We start from the raw sequence: 22,904 nt of genomic DNA, 5'->3' as shown, positions 1-22,904 counted from the left end.
TTTGTCATGCCTAAGACAATGCAATATTCGCGAGATACAAGTTTAATGAGAGGATGCAGGGTGTAAACGAGACTTTTCATCACTTTGTAATGGAGTTAGAATTGCTGGTGAAGGACTGTGCTTATGCAAACGAAGATGAGATGGTCAGGGATAGAATAGTGTTTGGCACAAACTCAGCAAAAGTGCGAGAGAAATTTTTAAGTGCCGGGTCTGAGCTAACGTTAAATAAAACCGTGGACATCGCAACATCGCACAAGATAGCACAAGCACAGCTGAGAACCTTCGATGCATGTACTCCGAGCGGCTCACGTGAACTGCCTTTGCAGGAATGGGAAAGGTAAACCCGTGCATGCAGTGTGTGATGTCTCAGATAAAGAGGAAGACGAACTGTTTATTGATGCAGCAAGAAAGGAACAACCCTCTGAATCTGAACAAGCCTTTGTAGACATATCAATAGGAAAGCAAGGTGTAAAGCTTAAGTTTAAATTAAGTTCATAGACACGCTGCCGCTAAATATTCACAGGCAAATCCACAACTTAATACCGGGAATACCTGTTAAAAACCTTAGATTCACGAGTACCGATTTGGGTAGTGAACACTTCGATGAATGAAACCTGTTATCTTTACAACGGTTGACAAACACGGAATATAACTTGAACACAACACATCCTCCAAATACGAACCTGATTGAAAGAAATAATGATAATCAAATCCTTGATGACAGCAACATCCATAACAGTGACAAAACAATTACATTGACAATCATGTTACGTTATTTTTAAAATGTTTCCTTTTCTTTTTCATTAACTTCTTTAACACACTACTTCTCCACTGCAAAGCGTGGGTATTTTGCTAGTATTACATATTTGTGAGTGGCAAAAGTATGTGAACCTTTGCTTTCAGTATCTAGTGTGACCCCTCATTGCAGCAATAACTGCAACTAAATGTTTCCGGTAACTTTTGATCATTCCTGCACACTGGCTTGGAGGAATTTTAGCCCATTCCTCCGTACAGCACAGCTTAAACTCTGGGATGTTGGTGGGTTTCCTCACATTAATTGCTCTCTTCATGTCCTTCCACAACATTTCGATTGGATTAAGGTCAGGACTTTGACCTGGCCATTCCAAAACATTAACTTTATTCTTTAACCATTCTTTGGTAGAACGACTTGTGTGCTTAGGGTCGTTGTCTTGCTGCATGACCCACCTTCTCTTGAGATTCAGTTCATGGACACATGTCCTGACATTTTCCTTTAGAATTCTCTGATATAATTCAGAATTTATTGTTCCATCAATGAAGGCAAGCTGTCCTGGCCCAGATGCAGCAAAACAGGCTCAAACCATGATACTACCACCATCATGTTTCACAGATGGGATAATGTTCTTATGCTGGAATGCAGTGTTTTGCTTTGTCCAAACATAACGCTTTTCATTTAAACCAAAAAGTTCTATTTTGGTCTCATCCATCCACAAAACATTCTTCCAGTAGCCTTCTGGTTTGTCCATGAGATATTTAGCAAACTGCAGACGAGCAGCAATGTTTTTTTGGAAAAGCAGTAGCATTCTCCTTGCAACCCTGTCATGCACACCATTGTTGTTCAGTGTTCTCCTGATGGTGGACTCATGAACATGAACATTAGCCAATGTGAGAGAGGCCTTCAGTTGCTTAGAAGTTACCCTGGGGTCCTTTGTGACCTTGCAGACTATTACACGCCTTGCTCTTGGAGTGATCTTTGTTGGTCGACTACTCCTGGGGTTTCCTCCATTTGTACACAATCTGTCTGACTGTGGATTGGTGGAATCCAAACTCTTTAGAGATGGTTTTGTAACCTTTTCCAGCCTGATGAGCATCAACAACTCTTTTTCTGAGGTCCTCAGAAATCTCCCTTGCCTGTCCCATGATACACTTCCACAAACGTGTTGTGAAGAGCAGACTTTGATGGATCCGTGTTAAATAACACTGGGTGCCCACTCACACCTGATTGTCATCCCATTGATTGAAAACACCCGACTCTAATTTCACCTTCAAACTAACTGCTAATCCTAGAGATTTACATACTTTTGACACTCACAAATATGTAATATTCAATCATTTTCCTCAATAAATGACAAAGTATAATATTTTTGTCTCATTTGTTTAACTGGTTTCTCTTTATCTACTTTTAGGACTTGAGTGAAAATCTGATGATGTTTTAGGTCATATTTATGCAGAAATATAGAAAATTCTAAAGGGTTCACAAACTTTCAAGCACAACTGTACATGATAAGTTATTGAACCTGCCAGGTGTACATGTGGTGTTTGTTCTGGGAGATTTTCAACAAAGGCTTCCATGGATGCAAATGATAAGGAGATGTTGATACTGTGTATGTGTCCTAAATTGTTTATTCTTGCACTTCATGTTGAAGTTAAGGCTGATCTCTCGATCTGTTATGTGCAGCAGTATCCTGCCATCTCATCATCTATTGTTTGTTCTCAGTGAAACAACTCTTGCTTTTGGTGCAATGCTCATGTGAGTTTGTAAATCTTGCTGTTTTTCCTGGTGATGTGTACAACTTCATTTTGGGATCAGAGTACAAGTTTGCACAGGAAGTCATCAGTGTTTGTCATGTCTGAATTTTGTGTCCTAAACTTGACGTGTGTCTCGTTGGCATGTATATTGAACTCAACTATCAGCGCCAGCCATGGGTTTAACTTGCAAAGTGTGCCTTTTGGGAGTGTGGTTCACAGGATCTGTTGCGATCTCTGTTAGCAATCCCTCATATACACTGTGTGTCCATTTCTCCATTCTGTTTTTGTGCCAGGCTTGCAGTATGATCCAGCCATCGTTTTCTTGACAGTTAAGTCATGATGAGAGTCAAGGCATGCTGCCATGTCTTTACTTTATGTGATTACAGTCGCAGTTGAGTTTTGGCGCCATTGTGGTCCAATTCATGGGTCATATTGTATGTGACACGGCAAACGCTTTCAATTGAGATCATGATGAGACTTTGAGACAATAAATATTTTTTTATCCTTAGGGTAGCAAGAACTGTTTGTGGTATGGTCATTAACGTTTTCAAAATCCTGCATTATTAAACAATTAACAATAACTGATGGATAAACTGAAATAGAAATGTTACATTTATTTCATTTTTTGTATAAACAAGTCAAATAAAAATTATATAATCCACAAATCTGAAAGGGCTATTTCAATGAAGCTGGTTTATAATTGATTTTTAACTGATTTAAAAATTCTGATTTTTTTAATGCGAGAGAAACATGTTTTAAAACATTTTCAACAGATTTTGACAAAGCAAAATATTTTGATTCAGGAGCATCTAATTAACCAACATACAAGCCTACATGGTCTTTCATTCTGGTTTTATCATCTTTAAAAGTATGCAACAAAAATAATGAGAAACTCTGAACATGTCACAGTTCCTGTGAACTAAGAAACAATATAAATAAGTTCTCTTTTTTGTGATCAAATTATTACTGAAATAAACAAATACAAGTAATACACAAATGCATCAGTTTCCACCTTAAAACTTTATTTAGTAAATCCAATCAGAAATAGGTAAGAGACACAGATGTTTATAGCCAAATAGAATCTTTATGGTGATACAGTTCAGTTTTGAGAAGTTGGAGGAGTAAGCATACAGGTATAAGCTAAAAGAATCACTATTTAAATTGTCTGCTTCAAATCTTTCATCCGATCATTTCAAAACTTTAATATTTATTGTCCAACTATTACTACATAATCAAATTTTACAGAAATGTCAGTTCCTAATTAATGATTTGTGAGTTTTCTTTGGCTACATTCTGCTTTGATAGAATTCTGATAGAATTAACAATACTAATATATTTCTTTACCTTCCGGAGCATTTTAGCAAAACCTAGTGCTTTTGAAGCTCTCTCTCTCACTTCATGGAACAGCTGCTTTAATGAACGACTTGTCTCAATTACTGATCTCCTGATGGCATAAATACAAAGTCATTTTCAGACATATGTGCTAAATAAATTAATACTAATACAAGCTTTTAATCCCACAAATAAAATAAATGATGTGCCTTGCCTGATTTCATCCGAGGCTGTATTGTCATCCGCATTCTCCCAGAATTCATCACAGCTCTTCTGAAGTCCTGCTTCCATAAAGTCTCCCGTAGATTTCAGCAGCATTCCTGCTATTTCACTAGATAACATATATTCATTTTTAAATTATCGTTAAAAGTTTCTTTAATAGTTTCAAACTGATAAATAACATTAATGAAGATATTGAATTAAATTATTATGTCTTTAAATTCAAAAAGTGAATTAAATAATTGCTTAAAGATATCACAAAGAAAAGTATGGAAAGCATATTTTCCTTATCTGTGCAAATTAATAGGATCCTAAAGTTCAATCACATTAAAACCTCTATATTTTGTTTGAAATAAAAAGGCAAAACAGTAAAGGAATAATGCTTGATTCTCAGTTTTTCTTTTTAAAAAGATACTTTGGTGCTTCAGCTGTACTTTGTTTGCAATTTGAGAAAGCAACCACAGTATCATTAAAAAGTAAATTCTGCTACCATGAGAAAAGCACACAAATAGCATATAGGATATAGTATACACTTTATTGGAATCATACGAAAAATTGATAAATTCAGACTCCATGCACACAAAGAAATTGTGGTAATTTACCATTTTACACAAAGAAATATGTCAGCATAGTAAAATGGAGATGATGGTGGTACTTTTTACTCAAAATACTTATTCATACTGATCAAAGGACAAGTAGCACAGCAGGAAATAATGCAAAAAATAAATCGGCAGCAATTTACTTGGGTAAATATTTCTAAATCCTTTTAAAACTCTTTTGTTAATTGTCATTATTATTTAAAAATAAAACTAATACTTAGAGTATATATAGTATTCATATGGTACAACTACAGTATTATAATACTGGTTATGTAAATTCTGTAAATGGACAGTTTATTTTAACTCTTTAGCAGATGTTCCTTTACTTTATTACTAAATCACCTTTACAGATGCTATTATTCTTTTCTGTTACAAATAGTTTTTTACTCGTTATCATACAAAACACTTATCCACTGAACATGCCTTCTGTATGTCATCAGAAACCAGCAAACCCTAAATAAATAATGCAATGTAATCAAACAACATATTATATTGTATATTTAATAAAAAGCAAAAGATGCAACACATGAAAGGGTACATCTATATTCAACATATTACTGAAACAAAGAATAGCCAATCTAAAATTCGATGAGCACTACAGTACTTACCAGAACAGCTTTCCGGACTGAGCCTCTCCACCTCGAACATAAGGAGTTATTACTTTGGTGAAATTCCACTCTTCTTCTAGTACATTCTTTAAGCTGTGAGATGCTTGAGGTAAATGCTGTAGCATTTGGATCCAGCTTCGCATGTAGTCAAAATATACCTTAAATCAGGAAGAGGATAAAATGATACCATACAACATCAGTAACACACTGCTGCCACAGTAACAGCAACTTTAAATTTAGGAACAATTAGCCAGTTTATGCTGTAAAAAACATCCAAAAGCACTCCATAAGCACAGGCAAAGTGCGCTGTTTATGTTGATTTTTACAGGCTAATCAGCTATTTGGTAAAGCGATTTGTTCCTAATCATTATGGTGGTTTAAAGGCAGTAGAGTCCAGACCCATATCAATTAAGCTTCAAAGGAAATGATTCTTTAAAACAGGAAAATATACTGCAAACAATGTTTACTGGTGATAAAATGTAATTATGTATGAGAAACACTGAGAAAGAATGTCAATGTAGTTTTCTCATTCTTAATTTTTTAAATAAAATTGATATAGTTTAGAAAGGGTGTTTCAAATTTTCCATTTAGATATATCAGTACTTGCAATTTTAAAGTTATAATTAAAATGATAAATTTATTTTACTTGTGTACTGAATATGTGAGATATTTTACTTATTATTTTAGATACTGCTGTTTGCCTGATTTTTTACTATAATTATCAAGATAGTATGGCCATCTTTGTTAGATGGAATGACATACAATTGTAAGGCCTTTTATGCAGTAAAAGTAAGTATCAAAGAACCTCATGTATAATGCCGTGCATAAAATTCACACTAAATATGGAGTATGGACAAAACAGGAAACGTGTGCATGTATAAAAAAATACAGATGCATAAAACAGTCCATAAGCAAAGTTGCACACACTTTCCCTTTATAAATCCTATTCAACATGAATTTTAACACACATGCATGCGTCTACAGTCCCACCCTGACTCCTCCCTGAATTGTGCATATTCGAATATGAAAATCAATATAAGTGTTCCCTTCCATTCAGTGTTTTGTTAAAAGACAATGGCAAAAGCATATAGGAAAAAAGAAGAATTTCAATGAACGTGAAGTGGAGGCAAGCAACGTTTGGTTTACCAAATGTAATTAGAGAGCAGTCAACTGCACCCCCATTGCAGTGGTAGAAACAAAAAAGGAAATCAATCAAGTAATACAGAATGGCAGAGACACTCAAAAATTCAACTTTAAAAAGGCAGCTAGTACTCAAAATAAAAAAGGTAGTCAGATATCAAAGTCGATATGAAAAGGCGAGTCATAGCCCACCACCTGTTTATTCTGTATAGGACAATATTACAAAAGCTGATCCCCGTACCAAGGACGAGACTCCAGGCAGTGATGGTGCTGCTGTGCCAAGCACATCTTAGGGCACTGGCTACTCACACACCTCTGCTTCGGACACTGCTGGGCCTGGCCATGTGCTGACAGACACTGTTCTGGAGTCACAAAATGCAACAGTGGATACTGTAAGAGATGTTGCAAATTAACTAAGGAATATAAAGGCTGTAGTATTTGATATTGACAACAAATTAAATGAACTGGTTAAAAGACAAATGCTGCATCTGCTTGCCTATTTTTACATTCTGCTAATTACATTCAAATGAAGTTGCAATGCATGTCCGATTTGGCAGATCATTTGGTGTGTCAGGTCCAGGAACATCAGAACGTATCTCTTCAGGTATGGGCAAGCCATGACTGTGTCTCACATTCTGCAGCACTCTACATGCTTGCACAATGCAACACACTTTCTTTGGACTATAGAGAAGCACAATGCTGTCTATTTACTACATAAGCAAATTCATTCTCTGAAGGCACCTTTATAGTGTACCGTCGTGCCGAGTGCCACAATGCATAGACTCTCTGCTCATTACATGGCTGTTTGAGGTGACTCATTATCCTTAAAATGACTGCTTGCCTTTTGCTGCACTAGGTGGAACATGCACATGCAACTGTGTGAAGTTGCTGGTTTTATAGGCTCTCCTCCTATAGATGATGTAATGCCAGCTCTTTCTTTTGGTGATTCATCCCTGGTTGATGTAACTTGTCCAAAGCCTTTGCAATAGCAATGGGCGTGCAGTTGACTGCTCTGATTAAATTTGGTAAACCAGATGTTGCTGCAAATTGCACTTTCATGCACTTATATATCTGGATGGCAAGTGGATAATACCAACGCATACACCTGGCATGGCACAACCCAGTGATGACTGTGAAAGTTCATGTTGAAAAGCTCCAGTGGCTAAAAACCCAAGGGTGGAGAGAACTTGCAAAGGTGCAGGTAGAGCACAGTTTCTCAAGGTCTGCATTTGTAAAGCCAGCACCAGTTCAGCACAAAGCTCCAAGTGGTTAGTTCTTGAAAATCGAAATCGACTTAAAAGCCAGTCATCATCATCTAGAAATATGCACTCTCTTCTAATTCCACCATTTGCAATGTTTTCAAGCAATGCTAAAGCAGCTACGGTAGTCTGGCCATTGCATGCACCATTATATTGTTACAGAATGATTATTATCAAAGGAATTAAATCTGTAAGCACTATGCAATTAATTTTGATGTATTTAATTAGCCCTGCCATAATAGATGCAAATGTAAAAAAGAAAGGGACACCACACAGAAACAGTAGTTCTCCTTTGATGCTGGATGCTGCTGGGTTGTGTACAAATGGTGTGAGGCAACTGGGAAAATGTGCATGGCTTCATAGCAAGTTTAGTTTTTATACATCTCAAAGTGTACATGGAAACAGGCGTACGCAACATTTTTGTGCGTACGCATCATTTATACATGAAGCACAAAATCTGGAGAAAAGGTATTCATCTTTAACTTGGGTTGAAGAGTGGGATAATAGAAGTGTTTTACCGTAACTATCTACAGTCTATCACTCTGATTCTAAATTCATGAGCCTCTCCCAGACTCCATTTTCAAAACTCAACACAGCTGCTCTCCACACAAAAAAACAAGCATAAACTGCACCGTACAGATAAACAAAGCTTAAAATGGAACTGAAATAACATATTTCTATTTCTTTAAAAATGGCAGGTAAAATGACAATCTAATAATATTAAGCACTCAAAGATGTTAATGAAAATAAGACACTTTTTTGATTTTTAAAAAAACTAAAGTGGAAAACCAAATTGCCATGAGCTATACAACAATGATCTATGTACCCAAATGTACAATGCAAAGATCTAGTATTTCATATATGGATGGCTCTTGTTTTGCAAGTGTATGCTAAACATTGAGAAAACAGAATTGCTGTATAGTTAAAAAAAAACAAAAAAAAAAAGAATTTTCTGTTGCTTATTGTCTCTAAAATGTATTTACTTTAAATAAGTGTGTGCATGCACCTACTGAACAATCAAATAAGAAAACAAAATAGTTAAATATACTAGTTCATAAATAAACAAAAACTTTTTTATGGAGATACTGCAAATGCTAGAAAGAGCACCACTGCTCTTACACAGGTAAGCTAACTTACAATATGCTGCATAAAAAATAAAGCACCATGAAACATCACATTTGCATCATAGAGTACCTTGCATAGAAATACATAAGTAGAAAATCTTGTAGTCTTTTGTACTGGAGTGGTGGAAATATACTTTGCTAAAATGTCCTTTAAATAAACATGCCTAATAACAAACAGTAGAAATCACTTTACAGTTTTTTCTTATAAAAAAAGATCACAGCACATTATGAAAAAAAGAATATGATTTTGAATAAACATGCTCTCAAGACATTCATTGTGAGACTGAGTTGTTTTTTTTTTATAATGAAAGAAAGAGACAGACACAGAACATGATCAGTGTATACAAGGTGGTGTCAGAAGACCTAATGGATCACATAACCAAAAAAAAGCTGAATAAATTGGCATGTATGTTCTTAATAAACTAAGAATTCAAGTGGATGGCAAGCCAACACAGCAAAGCAATGATGGCACGGATCCAGCTGTGCTAAGATTTGTTACATTAAAAAATAGAGCAACCAAGTACTTGCAGTGGAAACAAAAAGTATGAGTGAATGAAAAACATTCTGCATAATTTTGTACATTTTATTTAATAATAAGGTGACTGCTTTTTTTTCTAAAGAAAAAAAAAAAAAAAGAAAAAAGCTGACAGGAATACACACCACATTCAACATTTTGGAAGAAAAATAGTCATACATACTGTATATTTATGGACTGGACTACTAGTAAAGCTCTAGAGTCCTAGGTTCAAATCCCCGGGAATGTATTGTGCTGTTTTTGTGGATTTTGCTTGCCCTCATTATGTATACATTGTTCTCGATTGCTAATATGAGTTTCTTCCCACATCCTAAAGATAAGCAAGTTAGGTGAACTAGCAATTTGAAATTGGTCCAGTATGAGTTAAATGGCATGCTAACTGAGGCATAATTTCCCCCAGATCTTTCTGAATAATGAGGTAAATTTTAACGTGAAGAATAACTGGCTGATTTTGGACCTTCTGTTTAGAACAGCTTTAATATTTAAGCTATACGATGCAAGCTTGTGCTCCACTACTGACTGGACCTTGCTGGACTATAAAATTAAAATTGGACATAAAAAAGGACTACTGAACAACATACACTTTATTTAGTACTCTACTGAGTCTATTCTTAATGACATGTACGTCTAGGAAGGTATTTTATGCATAATATATTTTGTTGTTTTAACAGAAGGCAAATGTGAAAAATGAACTACATTGTCTTAGTTACACATGACAATAAAGCATTATGTAAATACTTCTTTGCTAGTGACTGCCACACTGAATAGTTTACAGAAGGATGGAATATACAGGTGTAGCTAGTAAAAGCATCTGACTTCTGCCCTCTTCCAAAGTCTCAGTGTACATGTGTGTATAGTACAGTAATTAAACAGAAATTCAAGAAGTGTCATGCCTCCACTCTACAGAGACCTATAAAGGAAGATCTTTTTAATGACCAGTCATTCTGAATTCCAAATTAACTTTCAACTGAGTCAAACTTTTTGAAAAAATTAAAAATATGGAAGAATATTAACATTGACAATGCTAATTCTCCCAGCTTGAGTGAGAAGAAGGGATGGCTGTCTATTAATACTTTTTATCAAATTAACAAATTAAGTTGAAATGGATCATTCACCAGGAGCATTCAATAGAAAGAGAACAGTCTTATTCAAAATATTGCACAAATTGATTTTATAAACAGAAGCACTTTCTTTTATTTTGGCTAAAATTTTTAACAGGATCTCAACATCAATGTTAATATGTATATTTAAATAGATGTTGTTGGCTGGAATGTCAGTGATCTCAATCATAACCTTAATGGGGAAAAAAGCGCTTTCACATCTATTCTTGCCTAGTGCATATTTAGTAGTTCTACAGGAAACTTAAAACAGTTTTTTATCTATTCATATACTGTAAAAACTCTTAAGGATATTCTTAAGGGAACAAATCATACCATATGTATTAAAGAAAAATAAATTGCAGACTAGAAAGGCTTCAAAGTTGATCTTTTAAGATTTCAATAGATTTTTTCTTAAACTATGGGTCACAGCCTAAATTGGTACATGGACATGTTTGTGATGGGTTGCAATATAATTTTTGAGTAAAATTAGCTGAGCTTGTATAACCTTACATTAGTAAGTGATATACCACTCTATATTTGACATATTATTTGTTGTGAGTACAGAATCTGAGACTTTGCCTTCAAACAACACCAATGATGCATCATGCAGAGCTTTCATTTCTATAGGATGAAAACATAATAAATACTCTGCAACACTACCAAGTCACTCACAACTTGTAGTTAAACTGACTTGACTGATGGCAAAAGCACATATAAATAAAGGAGGAAAGAAGAAGGAATAACACAGACTAGCTTGTGAGGCAAAGGAACCACTGCCCTAGTTTAAAATGTCAAACTGAACACAAAAGGTGTGGCATAAAGATGTGACATTTTCTAGGTGTTGGAGTTGAGGTTATATATAGTGCAGTGTGCTAAATGCTGTTTCATTGGCCATGGACAACCAGTTAGTGCCTTACTGTGTGTACACCGTTACAATACATGTTAAAACTAAATCTGTAGCAGAAGAGAAAAGAAGATATTGCATTAAGTTTAAACCTCATTAAATTCCTTCTTATAACACAATCTTTACCACAAAGTGGTAAATTTCAATTTACTGGTTGTGTAAAGAACATGCATGTTTGGCCATTAAGATATCCAGAAAATAGCAAAAGTGTGAAGCAGGCTGTAGGGCACAGCCCTTGGCATGCAGCACAATGTCAGTCAGTAACATTAAACACTTCAGACTGAACTATTTGCCAAATTCTTCAGTAAGATTTATGCTATTACTTATATAACATACAAAATAGGTACATTTTTGGAATAATTTAGCTACATGACTCAACTTTTTTTTTTTATTTAGCTTATTAAATTATTAAATAAAAACTGGGTTATGCTGAAAAAAATGCAAACTCTTTTAGAAAAATTAATTGTTAATGATGGAGCACATTTGAAAAACTATTCTTTAAAATATAAAGTTATTTCATATAAGGTGAATAAACTGTATCAAAAAAATCTACTCACTGTTTTGAATGTATTATTTTTATTAGCAGTATGTTTACCTTCCACTTTTCTGTTTTCACAATATTTAATGTGAGAAATATAATTGAATGGCAATACATTTTTTTCATTGTTTTTTCTTTTATGGCCATTCTTATTTGCCTATGTATGGCTTTGCTATTATGGTAACAATCCTTCTCTTGTATGGTATTGATTTTCTTATTTGAGTTCTCAAATTAAAAAGTTTAAAATAACCTGCTATAATTGATCAAAAACTTGCATCATTCAAAAAATGACTGTTACTAGAAACAAAATTTATCCTCCAGACTACAAGATACACAAAGCAGTTATAAATTAACATGCCATAATCATTACAAACACAATCAAAAGGTCTATACAGTTTCAGAAAAGCAAAAGCATAAAAAGGATCTAAAAATCTCGGAACATAAAAAAACTAGCATCTCTAGGGAATACCAGAAGTCCTTACAAACATTGGAGTGTTAAAGAATATAAAACAGAAGTTAACAACTTTATGATAAAATATAAACAGACAAACTCTTGATGTTGTCTCAAGTCCAAGATGCTATTCTCACAGATAAGTATCTAGCAAAATGCGGTAAAAAGTTCATTGCTAAATGCTGTCAATGTTTATAAAAGCTGGAGACCATAACATTTTACAAAAACCACTATGTAAAGGTTTCATAACAGGTTTTGAAACACAGCCTAATTAAAACCCATAAATGGAAGCTTTTAGCAGAAAAACAGATTAATTTTGTCTAAAACACTGTTTCCATGACACCAATGATGTCATACATAAAAAAGGTTAATTACATACTGTGTTAAAGCAGGAACATGTAAGTTTATTAAATGTATGTTACTCCACTCCATAATAATACATGATTTACATTTCCCTTGTTTCTGAAATGTGATTACTTTTCCCAAGAATACTGAAATTATTAGCACTTACACAAGCATGTAAAATAAAAAAATTACATTATAAAGGCAAGAAATATGTACACATATGTATATATTTGTGTGTGTGTATATATATATATATATATATATATATATATATATATATAAAAATTGTGAAAACTACTTAATTAAGCCTTGTTTCACATTGGTATATTACAAAAAAAGATAAAACAATATGACATACTACTTAAAGTATGTATTTAAGGAAATTTTGTTTATTTTAGTATTTTATGGTCACTGAGAATTAAGACCACATAATTTCATTTAGTTAATAAAAATGAACAGTTAACATCTGTGGTCTCTAATTTAATTATAAAAATACACTTTAATATATGACATACGACTTCTATTTGTTTGGTTATGCAAGAGTATAGTGTAAAAAGGTTTTAAAAGGATAAAGGGGAAAAAAAAACAGAAATCTATCAGGATCAGCCGTAGATATCAGACCTAAAACACCTGACTGGACCATCTCTTCATTGTAAAACTAATCACTTTCTTGGAACTAAAAGGTACAAACATCAATGATCAACTATGTGAAACACATTATATAAGAGGCTATTGTTATATAACCTACAGAGGTAACTTATTTTGGAACCAATATGCCATGCTTCTGTATATAATGTCTAGACGTATTAAACTACTATATGTCTATAAGAGAAAAGGCAGAGAAACTATTCAAGGCATCACGGTAGATCTATACTAATAAAAGGCAAAGCCCTCACTCACTCACTCACTCACTCACTCATCACTAATTCTCCAACTTCCCGTGTGGATGGAAGGCTGAAATTTGGCAGATTTGTTCCTTACAGCTTCCTTACAAAAGTTGGGCAGGTTTTATATCGAAATTCTACGAGTAATGGTCATAACTGGAAGCTGTTTTTCTCCATTTACTGTAATGGAGATGAGCTTGAACGCCGTGGGGGCGGAGTTTCGTGTGACATCATCACGCCTCCCACGTAATCACGCAGTACATAGAAAACCAGGAAGACCTCCAAAAAGCGCTGAAGAAAACATGCATTATATAATTGAGAAGGCAGCGAAACAATAAGAAGCGAGCGAGTGACATATACAACCATATTCATGAGTTCTGCTACTTGAAACAAAGCACGATGTAAACCTACACTTTAAATTAAGTTCATAGACAGGCTGCGCTGGCGTTGTAATTTAGTGCCTGCCCATATAAGGCCGTCCGTCAGCGCAAGCCAATAGCAAACCCTCACTAAATATTCACGGGTGAAGGACTGTGCTTATGGAGAGGAAGATGAGATGGTCAGGGTGGTGTTTGACACAAACTCAGCGAAACTGCGAGAGAAAGTTTTAAGTGCCAGGACTAAGGTAACATTAAATACAGCCATGGACATAGCACGAGATGGCACCAGCACAGCTGGGAACCTTCGATGCATGTACACCGAGCGGCTCACGTGAACTGACGCGTGCACAGATAAAAGCAACAGTTCCAAAGAGCGCTGAACAAAACCAATTACACAATTGAAAAGGCAGCAAAAATATGAAGCGCCTGATACATACAAGCATATTCATAAATCCAGCTACTGCGGAAACAAAGCACACGTTGGAAAAAGTCAATGTCCCGCTAAAGGAAGACAGTGTAAAAACCCGTGCATGCAGTGTGTCAGGTCTCAGATAAAGAAGAAGACGAGCTGTTTATTGATGCAGTAAGAAACGAATCGATGAATGAAACCTGTCATCTTTACAACGATTGACAAACACGGAATGTAACTTGAACACAACACATCCTACAAATACGAACCTGATTGAAAGAAATAATGATAATCAAATCCTTGATGACAGCAACACTCAGTAACACTCACAAAACAAATACTGTATATTGACAGTCATGTTACGTTATTTTTAAAATGTTCCCTTTTCTTTTTCTAGCTTTTTTAACACACTACTTCTCCGCTGCGATACGCTGGTATATATATATGTATATATATATATCCCGATCTACATACTCGAATAATGGATACTTTATTCGCCATCAATGATTGTTTTGGTAAAGCCATACTCAGTGTATTCATTAGATGAACGGTAAAAAGTAAGAGCGAGGGAGGATGACTTATTGAGGCATGCAGGCTGTAGTCTGCGTCAACTCTATCTGAATTGCGATCACATTTGAAAAATATATCTTTTCAAGTTCTATTTAGTCCATATGTGTCAAACTCAAGGGCAGGGGCACATCCGCCCGGCGTAATTATATCCGCCCGGGAGATCATTTTATATACTGTATTATTGTTATTATTGGCCCGAGTATATGAAGCGCTGGTAACACAATAAACTACAGATCCCATAATGCAGCGCTTCAGCTGCCTTGCCAACACTTACGCGTTAATCAAGTCTAGCTTATGATGCTGCAAGTTATTGCGAAGCTAGCTCACACGATGCTGAAGAGAAAAGTTGATTCTGAAAATAGAGCCTTTAAAACCGATGGGAGGCTGAGTATATGTTTACTGAACCCGTGTGTCTCATTTGTGGAGCTAATGTGGCTGTAATTACAGAATTTAATCTAAGACGGCACTATGAGACAAAACATCAGGGTAACCTGAATGCAATGCAGAAGATACAGAAAGCAGAATAATTAAATAAGAATCTGACACTTCAGCGGACGTTTTTACCCGTGCACAATCACAAAGTGATTTCAAGTGAAGCTGCTTTTATGGGAGACACAAATGCACCAGTGCACCTTGCCCCACTTTCCCTGTTGCCAAGTAATGTTAAACCAAGTCGTCACTACGGTGTTCCCAAATACGCACTTTGCTGATAAACTGAGCGCACTGCGCACTGAGTTTGCACGGCGCTTTGGTGACTTTGAAGAACAAAAAAAGTCCGTCTACATGCGGCTCGAACCTTGTGCATGTTTGGTAGCACATATCTGTGTGAGAAGCTCTTCTCAGTGATAAAGACTAACAAAACAGCACACAGGAGTCGCCTCACTGATGAGCACCTGCAATCCATCCTGAGAATCTCCACAACACAGAACCTCACACCAAACAGAAACGAACCTGTTGCCAAAAAAAGGCCAGGCGTCCAGCTCTAAAATGACATATGAGCAAAGACAACTGAATGATTTGATTTGTTATTGCTGAAAGGAACACATTTTATTTATATTTCCAGGTTTTGTTATGCAGCATGTTCATATTTGAATTTGTATAATTTTGACAGGATATATTTTTATGGAGAGCAAAATCTTTTGGGATATTTAAAATCTAAGTTTATTTTTATATAAAATTACATAAGAGTAAAGAAATTTGAATGTTTGTTCTTTTAACGTTTACTTTATTTCTAACTTGTATAATTTAGACAGGATATATTTTTATGGAGAGCAAAATATTATAAGTTGTTTAAGGTTTGAGTTGATTTATTCAGAATAATATTCCTGTCTGTTTTACCATTCCTACCAAAGATATTTCTGTCGACTAAATAAAAATTCCTTCTATTTAAAATTTAAATAGAACTTGAACAAATACGATAGTTCATAATATCCACGCAGACTTGCATGTAAGAGTGGAGTTATCCGTTTTAACAAGCAGCGTATTGCACTGATCTGAAATAGCTGTGTGTGTATATATGTAGATATGTATGTATATGTATATATATGTTTATATATGTGTGTGTATGTATATATATATATATATATATATATATATATATATATATATATATATATGTATTTGTGTTTATATATGTGTGTGTATGTATGTATGTGTGTATGTATATGTATGTGACAAAACAATTACATTGACAATCATGTTACGTTATTTTCAAAATGTTTCCTTTTCTTTTTCATTGCTTCTTTAACACACTACTTCTCTGCTGCGAAGCGCAGGTATTTTGCTAGTACTAAATAAAGAAGCTGGCATAAAGCCATTTGGAACCAATAAAAACAAAGTAAAAATCTAACACTTACCATTAACATTTTATGTAGATCCTCTTCAAACTCATCAATATTGCTGTTTTTCTGCAAGCCTTGTAGCTCATTAATCACTCCTCTTAGCATGAATTGGTAGTATTGTTTCATGAGTAAACCGCCTTTCAGAACTTCTTTGCATTCTATCACAAGCTATGAAAGAAAAGAGATTTAAAAAATAGCAATTTAGTATGTGTTTGACATTCAGTGCCCTTTATTTTCAATACATGATTAAGCAGTTTGCCTAAAATTTGTGTCTATATTTGGAGTGAACATAAATGAAATTCAAGAAGCATCACTGTGCTAGGGTTTACAGGGAACTTGGCTGTTTAACATTTACCAACTTCACCATCCTTACCTATTCCATTTGCACATGTAAAAGTATTTAGAAGAAAGAAATGCCAGACAAACAAAATAAACAAATTTACCATTAAACTAACACTGATCAATGAAGAGACAAATAAAATATTGCAAGAACTATAATGGAGTCATTCAATACATTATTTGACAGAGATTTATGCATAAATCTCAAAGAACTATATTACTTTCAGCAAACTCTTTTCAACTTGTATAAACTGGTAAGTACCACAGCTGCTACGGAAAAAGATTCACCAGTTCTGACTTATAAAAGAAGGGAAGGGTAGTAAATAAATGGATAGAAATTAAACACAGAGTAATTGTTAGTATTAATAATTTAAGTCAACTGAGAAAAAAATTCTTGTGTGTGTCTACTGTAATAAAACACACTTCATGATCCAGTCCAAGATAATTCCTGACTCCTCACTGTATCTGCAGCTGTGCTCAAAATCAATGATCCTTCACAAATACTTGTCTTAGTACTTTCCTTTAATGTTACTGTAACTCTGTAAGAAAACTAAAGAAAACAAAATCAAAATTCCACAGAAACTTTTAATAATTAATTTTTTTTGTAAACACATTTTTCAATATAAATCTGATTTTAATGTATTATATATACCACATTATGATGCAAATTATTAAAAAAAGAAAAGTTTATTACTACACAGAAAAAAATTAAAAGGTTGCACTTGTTCATCACAAAAATGTTGCTTATGCCCGTTTCCATTCATTACTTTGAGATGTATAAAAACTAAACCTGGCATAATGCCATGCACATTTTCATGGCAGCCTCCCACTTGTGTATGCAATTTTTTGCTTAGTTTTGCAAACTGGCAACACTCAGCGTCAAAGCAGTGCTACTGTTTATGTGAACATCAATGACGTGGGATTTATCAAACAGCATATCATTTACAAATTTAAGGCACTTCATTGTAATCATTCTGAAACAATATAATGGTGCATGCAATGGCCAAACTATTCCAAATACCATAGCTGCTTTAGCATGGTACTCTCAGTGCACCACTCAGAGTATTTAACCCATTGTATCTGTGTGTGGAATCACAGCTATACAGCGGCTGATCAGAAAGACCTGAAGTCACTTATAGCACATGCTGCCTCAGGAAAACCACCAGCATCTTCATTAATTCTACTTAGCCATGCGCACAGTCTATTTGAACTTCTCCCATCCAGCAAACACATCAGAACTTTTCTTGCATTGACTACGAGGCTCAGAAACAGTTTAATCTCAAAAGCTATAAATGTACTCAATCAGTCCATCAAGTGGCTCCTGAAAGAATACTTTATATTTACAATTACCTCACTGTAAACTAGCACTACAGCCATTATATTGCACAACCTGAGCCCCAGGATAAAAACATTTGCACTATCTGCACTATATGCACATGTCTATTGTAATTATGCTTTCATACTACATATTTTTCATTGTTTTTTATTGTATTATTATATATACTGTATATATATATATTGTTATTTTACATGAAAATAAGCTTATGAAGGATTTGTATATTGAATGTCTTTGTACCATAGAATGAAAATAAAGGAATTTGATTCGATTCAATAGAAGACAATTGAATGTCATTGTACCATACAATGACAATAAAGGAATTTGATTCGATTCAATAGAAGAGAGTGTGTATTTATAGTTGATGATGACCGGCTTCTAAGTCGATTTTGATTTCCAAGAGCTATCTTCTTGGTGCTGTGTGCTGTTAGAATACTAGGATGTATACATAATGTAATTTTTATGAAGAAATGCAATTAAAGTATGTATAATACATTTTACAAATAAACTGTTAACTTCATTTAAATAATGTATGCTGTTAATAATTAAATATGTGGGGGCACAGTGGAGCAGTGGTAGCTGGGATTGTTCCTGCATTATGCTGAATACTTGCTGGGACTGGCACAACACTAGATAGACAGGGGGGTGGAATAATGAAACATGTATTACAAAAAATTTTCAATGTTCCTTAAAAAGCTTTGAAGAATCGTCATTCTAAGATTACAGCTGGTTTTATATTTATTACAGAGCTTATATTGGGGTGATAAGTTATGTGGTGAAAGAACATGGAAGGACAGAAATTGGGGGTTGGTATGCTTAACAGACACAGTAGTGCTGCAATAAATTATTTCATCGATGGTCGCACGCATCTCTACCACTGTGCCACAGTGCCCCCGTGTTTAATATATGCTTTAATGCATTTCATAGTGAAAATAATATCAAGTTTATATCTTAGTATTCCAAAACGTTTAAAGAACTGTAATATCATGAATATAATGTTTTCTGTTTGGCTAACAGTGCCTGCACGCTTCCGTCTGTGAAAGAGAAAGCCCTTTTACAAAGCAATTAGTAAGTCACACACATAGAATATCAAGTATTTAACATACTACTTTAGTTACAATGGAATTTGAGAAACTCTAGTAAATGAAACATCGATTTTAAGATGAACTTTACAACATTCTACCTTAATGACAAAATAAACTACAGAGTTAAACTGGAAATTTCAAGATTAAAGTCGACATTTCAAACTTTTTTTTCTTTACTGTGTCCTGATTTTGTCTTTTCTCTGTCCCTTAATGCACTTCCGTATGACACTCAAACAGTGGGCTACGGCTTGCATTTTTACGTCAACTTTGACATCTGACCACTTATTTTTTATTTTATTGAACTTTTGAGTGTCATTCCATTAAGTTAATTTTGTTGGTCATACCACTGCCTAAGCCACCAAAACGTAAATTTTTCCTTGCTTCTACTTCACCAAGTAAGGCCTCCACTTTGCATTTAGTGAAATTCTATTTTTTTTTTTATACATGCTTTTGCCATTGTCTTTTAACAAAACACTTAACTTAAGGGCTATTTATATTGATTTACATATTAAAATATGCAAAATTCTAGGCAGGCATGTGTACATGTGTTACATTTTATGCTGACCGGGATTTACAGAGCGTAAGTGCATGGAAGTAGGTTTATGCGCTGTTTTGTGCAACTGAATTTTTTGTGCATATGCACATTTCCACTTCTGTCCATATGCCATATTTTTGTGACTTCTACATATGGCATTATACATGAGGCCCCAGGTGATGAAAAGTTTAGATTTAAAACTAAAATGTGACGTTTGCAACCATTTTTTTTTCCATCTTCCTGAATCAGATGTGATGTCAAGTAATCAAATTGCTACAAACGAGGAAGGGAAAAATATTGTGTATTTGAGAAAACTATGAATTTGTAAGCAAGCTTGCCAGGGGCCTATTCATTTAACAACACATGGTTTTGTTTTCAAAATTAATTCCACTTAAGATAGTCAACATTAACACAAACTTGAAGGGAACTAGTGTCGATAAAGTTGTCTCAAAGATGCAGTGATAGGAGTTACTGACATACGTTGTTTGGGGGGAAAGAAAATGTACATTAGTTTTACTACACATGTATAAAGAAACATCAAATATGCTGACAAATTAATTGGAAACACTAAGATGAGCCAGTGTGACTGGCAGATTTTGTGTATAGAAGTTGCCTCTGGTGGATACTCATTGTCAAACTCTGATTTGACTTGACAATATATATAATAAATACTATTGAAAAGAACCGTTTGACCTCTTGTACTTTTTGCAGGATTCGATTTGCCCAATTCTGCAATAAAGGTTAAGAGATGTTTAAAATTTCACTGTAGAAAAAAGCAAACATTGTGAAGTAACACAGAATTTTATCTTCGTAAATACATAAAATCATTTCCTGAAAAAAAAAAATGAAAGTGTAAGCACTGTAAGCAGCAGTGTTCAAGTGCTAGGAAGCATGCAGCTACAGTAAAATAAAAAAAATTAAGCGACAAAGAAAAGTAAACTTGTCGAGTTTATGTTGTCATATGTTATGCTGTGATCTGCAAATTAATTTCATTAAACTGCTAAACTTTCAAACTAGTTGAAACATCTTATCTTTAACTTTCATAGACTTGTACCCATTGTAAACTATAAAATCAATTATCAAAAATTAAGCTGAACTAACCTGTTTAATGCTTAACAAGGAAGGCTCTCCTGCAGGGCGTTGTTCAAGCCTCAGTTTGAGGCACTCATGGATGACATTTAAGAGTACACGACACAAAACAAGGAAGGCTGGCTCAAATGAGGGTAGATCCATTGCCAGTAACTCATCCCAGGCCACAGAGTTGCTGTTTTCCTCAGAACTGGGCAACTTTGTTGATAAGTGCTTGGTAAGTTCTGGCAAATAATCACTGCATAGCATGGGATCTGGAAAATCTGAAAGCTGAGAATAAACAAAAGTGATTATTTAAGAGAAAGCATAACAGTTAATGAAAAATGATAAGACACAAACATCATACAACATTTCAACAAACTCAAAAGTTGTTTCAGCTGTTGAAGAAAAAAAAGATGCTCTGAAACATTTTATCTTAGTTACATGTGTGCTCCCCAACAAAAATTGAATAAATCACATAATAATACTCAATTTGAACAATCACTGGGTAATTATTAGAAGGACACATTGAAGTTAAAACAGTGGAAAAAATTTAATTATGACCATTTCATTCACATATGCCTTAAAATATATGAAGATTGATGGTCCAACTCAGTGCATTTGACTCCAGAGGGAACCAGATAAATGTCTAAGTCAGAATCCTAAGTTTAAAAGAGTGGAAATAAATAAAAAACAGGCTTTAAGATTTACCTGAGATGTGAAACCACTAGCTGAAGTTTTATATAAAGTACACTAGTAACTGCTGTGCACTGCAGCTGCACTAAGTGTTAACAGTAACAGCACTAAACTCTTTAGTCACAGGTGAGTGATCCATGATAAAGGTTGGGAGCACCTGGGAGGTAAGCTTAGTTGGAAGTGGAAATCACTAAAGAACATTCAGTACATAAAGTGTAAATAAATATTACAATGAAAACAGGCACAGGTAAGTGCAGGAGAAAAATGGTGTGCCTTCAGATGGCATTTGAAAGTCTGTATGAGCCTCTTCCAAAAGATAACTCAGGAAACAGTCCAGTATATCAAAGCCAATGTACTGTTAATTTTTATTTGATACTTTTTGCCAATTGTATAAAATACACTATTAATAACAAAAATGAAAAATGATTCAAAACAGTGAAAATGTAACAAACATTTAAAGATTTACTTTGACATTCATTACCACCCAGGTTGCTACCAACCTTAAAAACACTACTGAATTCAACATTTTCCTCACTGTAAATTATAACAAACTGTATAAAATTAATAACCTTAATCTTGCATGATTAATCCTTAAGCTTGCATGTCTGAACAATCTGAATACTATACTGTGAACCTATCAATAAAACCATAAAATAACATTACGCACACTAAACTGGTTTTATGTTTTCAACATAAATTTAAGCATAAGTGTTGTTTGGTAGTTCTCCTGTTAACCGCAATTGACAGAAAGCAGATATCACAAATATCTGAATCACTTGTATTCCGTGAAACACAGATAATATGATATAAGCTGTAAAGAGCACAGACTACTATGTATGCTGCACCTTTTCTGGCATAATGGTCAAAAATTTGAAAATGAAACCTTGCAAACTGCAGAGAACCTCAAGGATATGTGAGGTGTCCTGGGTTTGAATCCTGTGCTAAGTCGTTGTCTGTGAATAATCTGCATGTTCCCTCAATGTCTACATGGGCTTTCCTCCAGGTACTCCAGTTTTCCTCAAATGATTCTTAACCACATACAGGCTAGATTGACTAGTGATTCCAAATTGACCCTGTATTAGTGTGTGTGTGTGTGTGT

General features: G+C 34.5%; 1 protein-coding gene across 3 annotated transcripts in view; it reads right to left on the bottom strand.

Annotated features, from left to right (window-relative positions):
- Window positions 1-22,904, bottom strand: part of map3k4 (mitogen-activated protein kinase kinase kinase 4) — a 158,576-nt gene that overhangs the window by 40,050 nt on the left and 95,622 nt on the right. For all 3 annotated transcript variants that reach the window (XM_039738901.1, XM_039738903.1, XM_039738904.1), the window contains exons 4-8: window positions 21,143-21,400; window positions 16,762-16,914; window positions 5,267-5,424; window positions 4,055-4,171; window positions 3,853-3,952 (exon numbers count right to left, since the gene is read on the bottom strand). In XM_039738901.1, the coding sequence (XP_039594835.1) occupies window positions 3,853-3,952; window positions 4,055-4,171; window positions 5,267-5,424; window positions 16,762-16,914; window positions 21,143-21,400 (786 nt within the window). The remainder of the gene's footprint in view (window positions 1-3,852; window positions 3,953-4,054; window positions 4,172-5,266; window positions 5,425-16,761; window positions 16,915-21,142; window positions 21,401-22,904) is intronic.

Source organism: Polypterus senegalus, chromosome 16 (assembly GCF_016835505.1).
Source record: "Polypterus senegalus isolate Bchr_013 chromosome 16, ASM1683550v1, whole genome shotgun sequence".
In the NCBI taxonomy this organism is placed as follows: Eukaryota; Metazoa; Chordata; class Cladistia; order Polypteriformes; family Polypteridae; genus Polypterus; species Polypterus senegalus.
The sequence above is the reverse complement of the archived record's forward strand: the minus strand, read 5'-3'. Positions and strand labels throughout refer to the sequence as shown.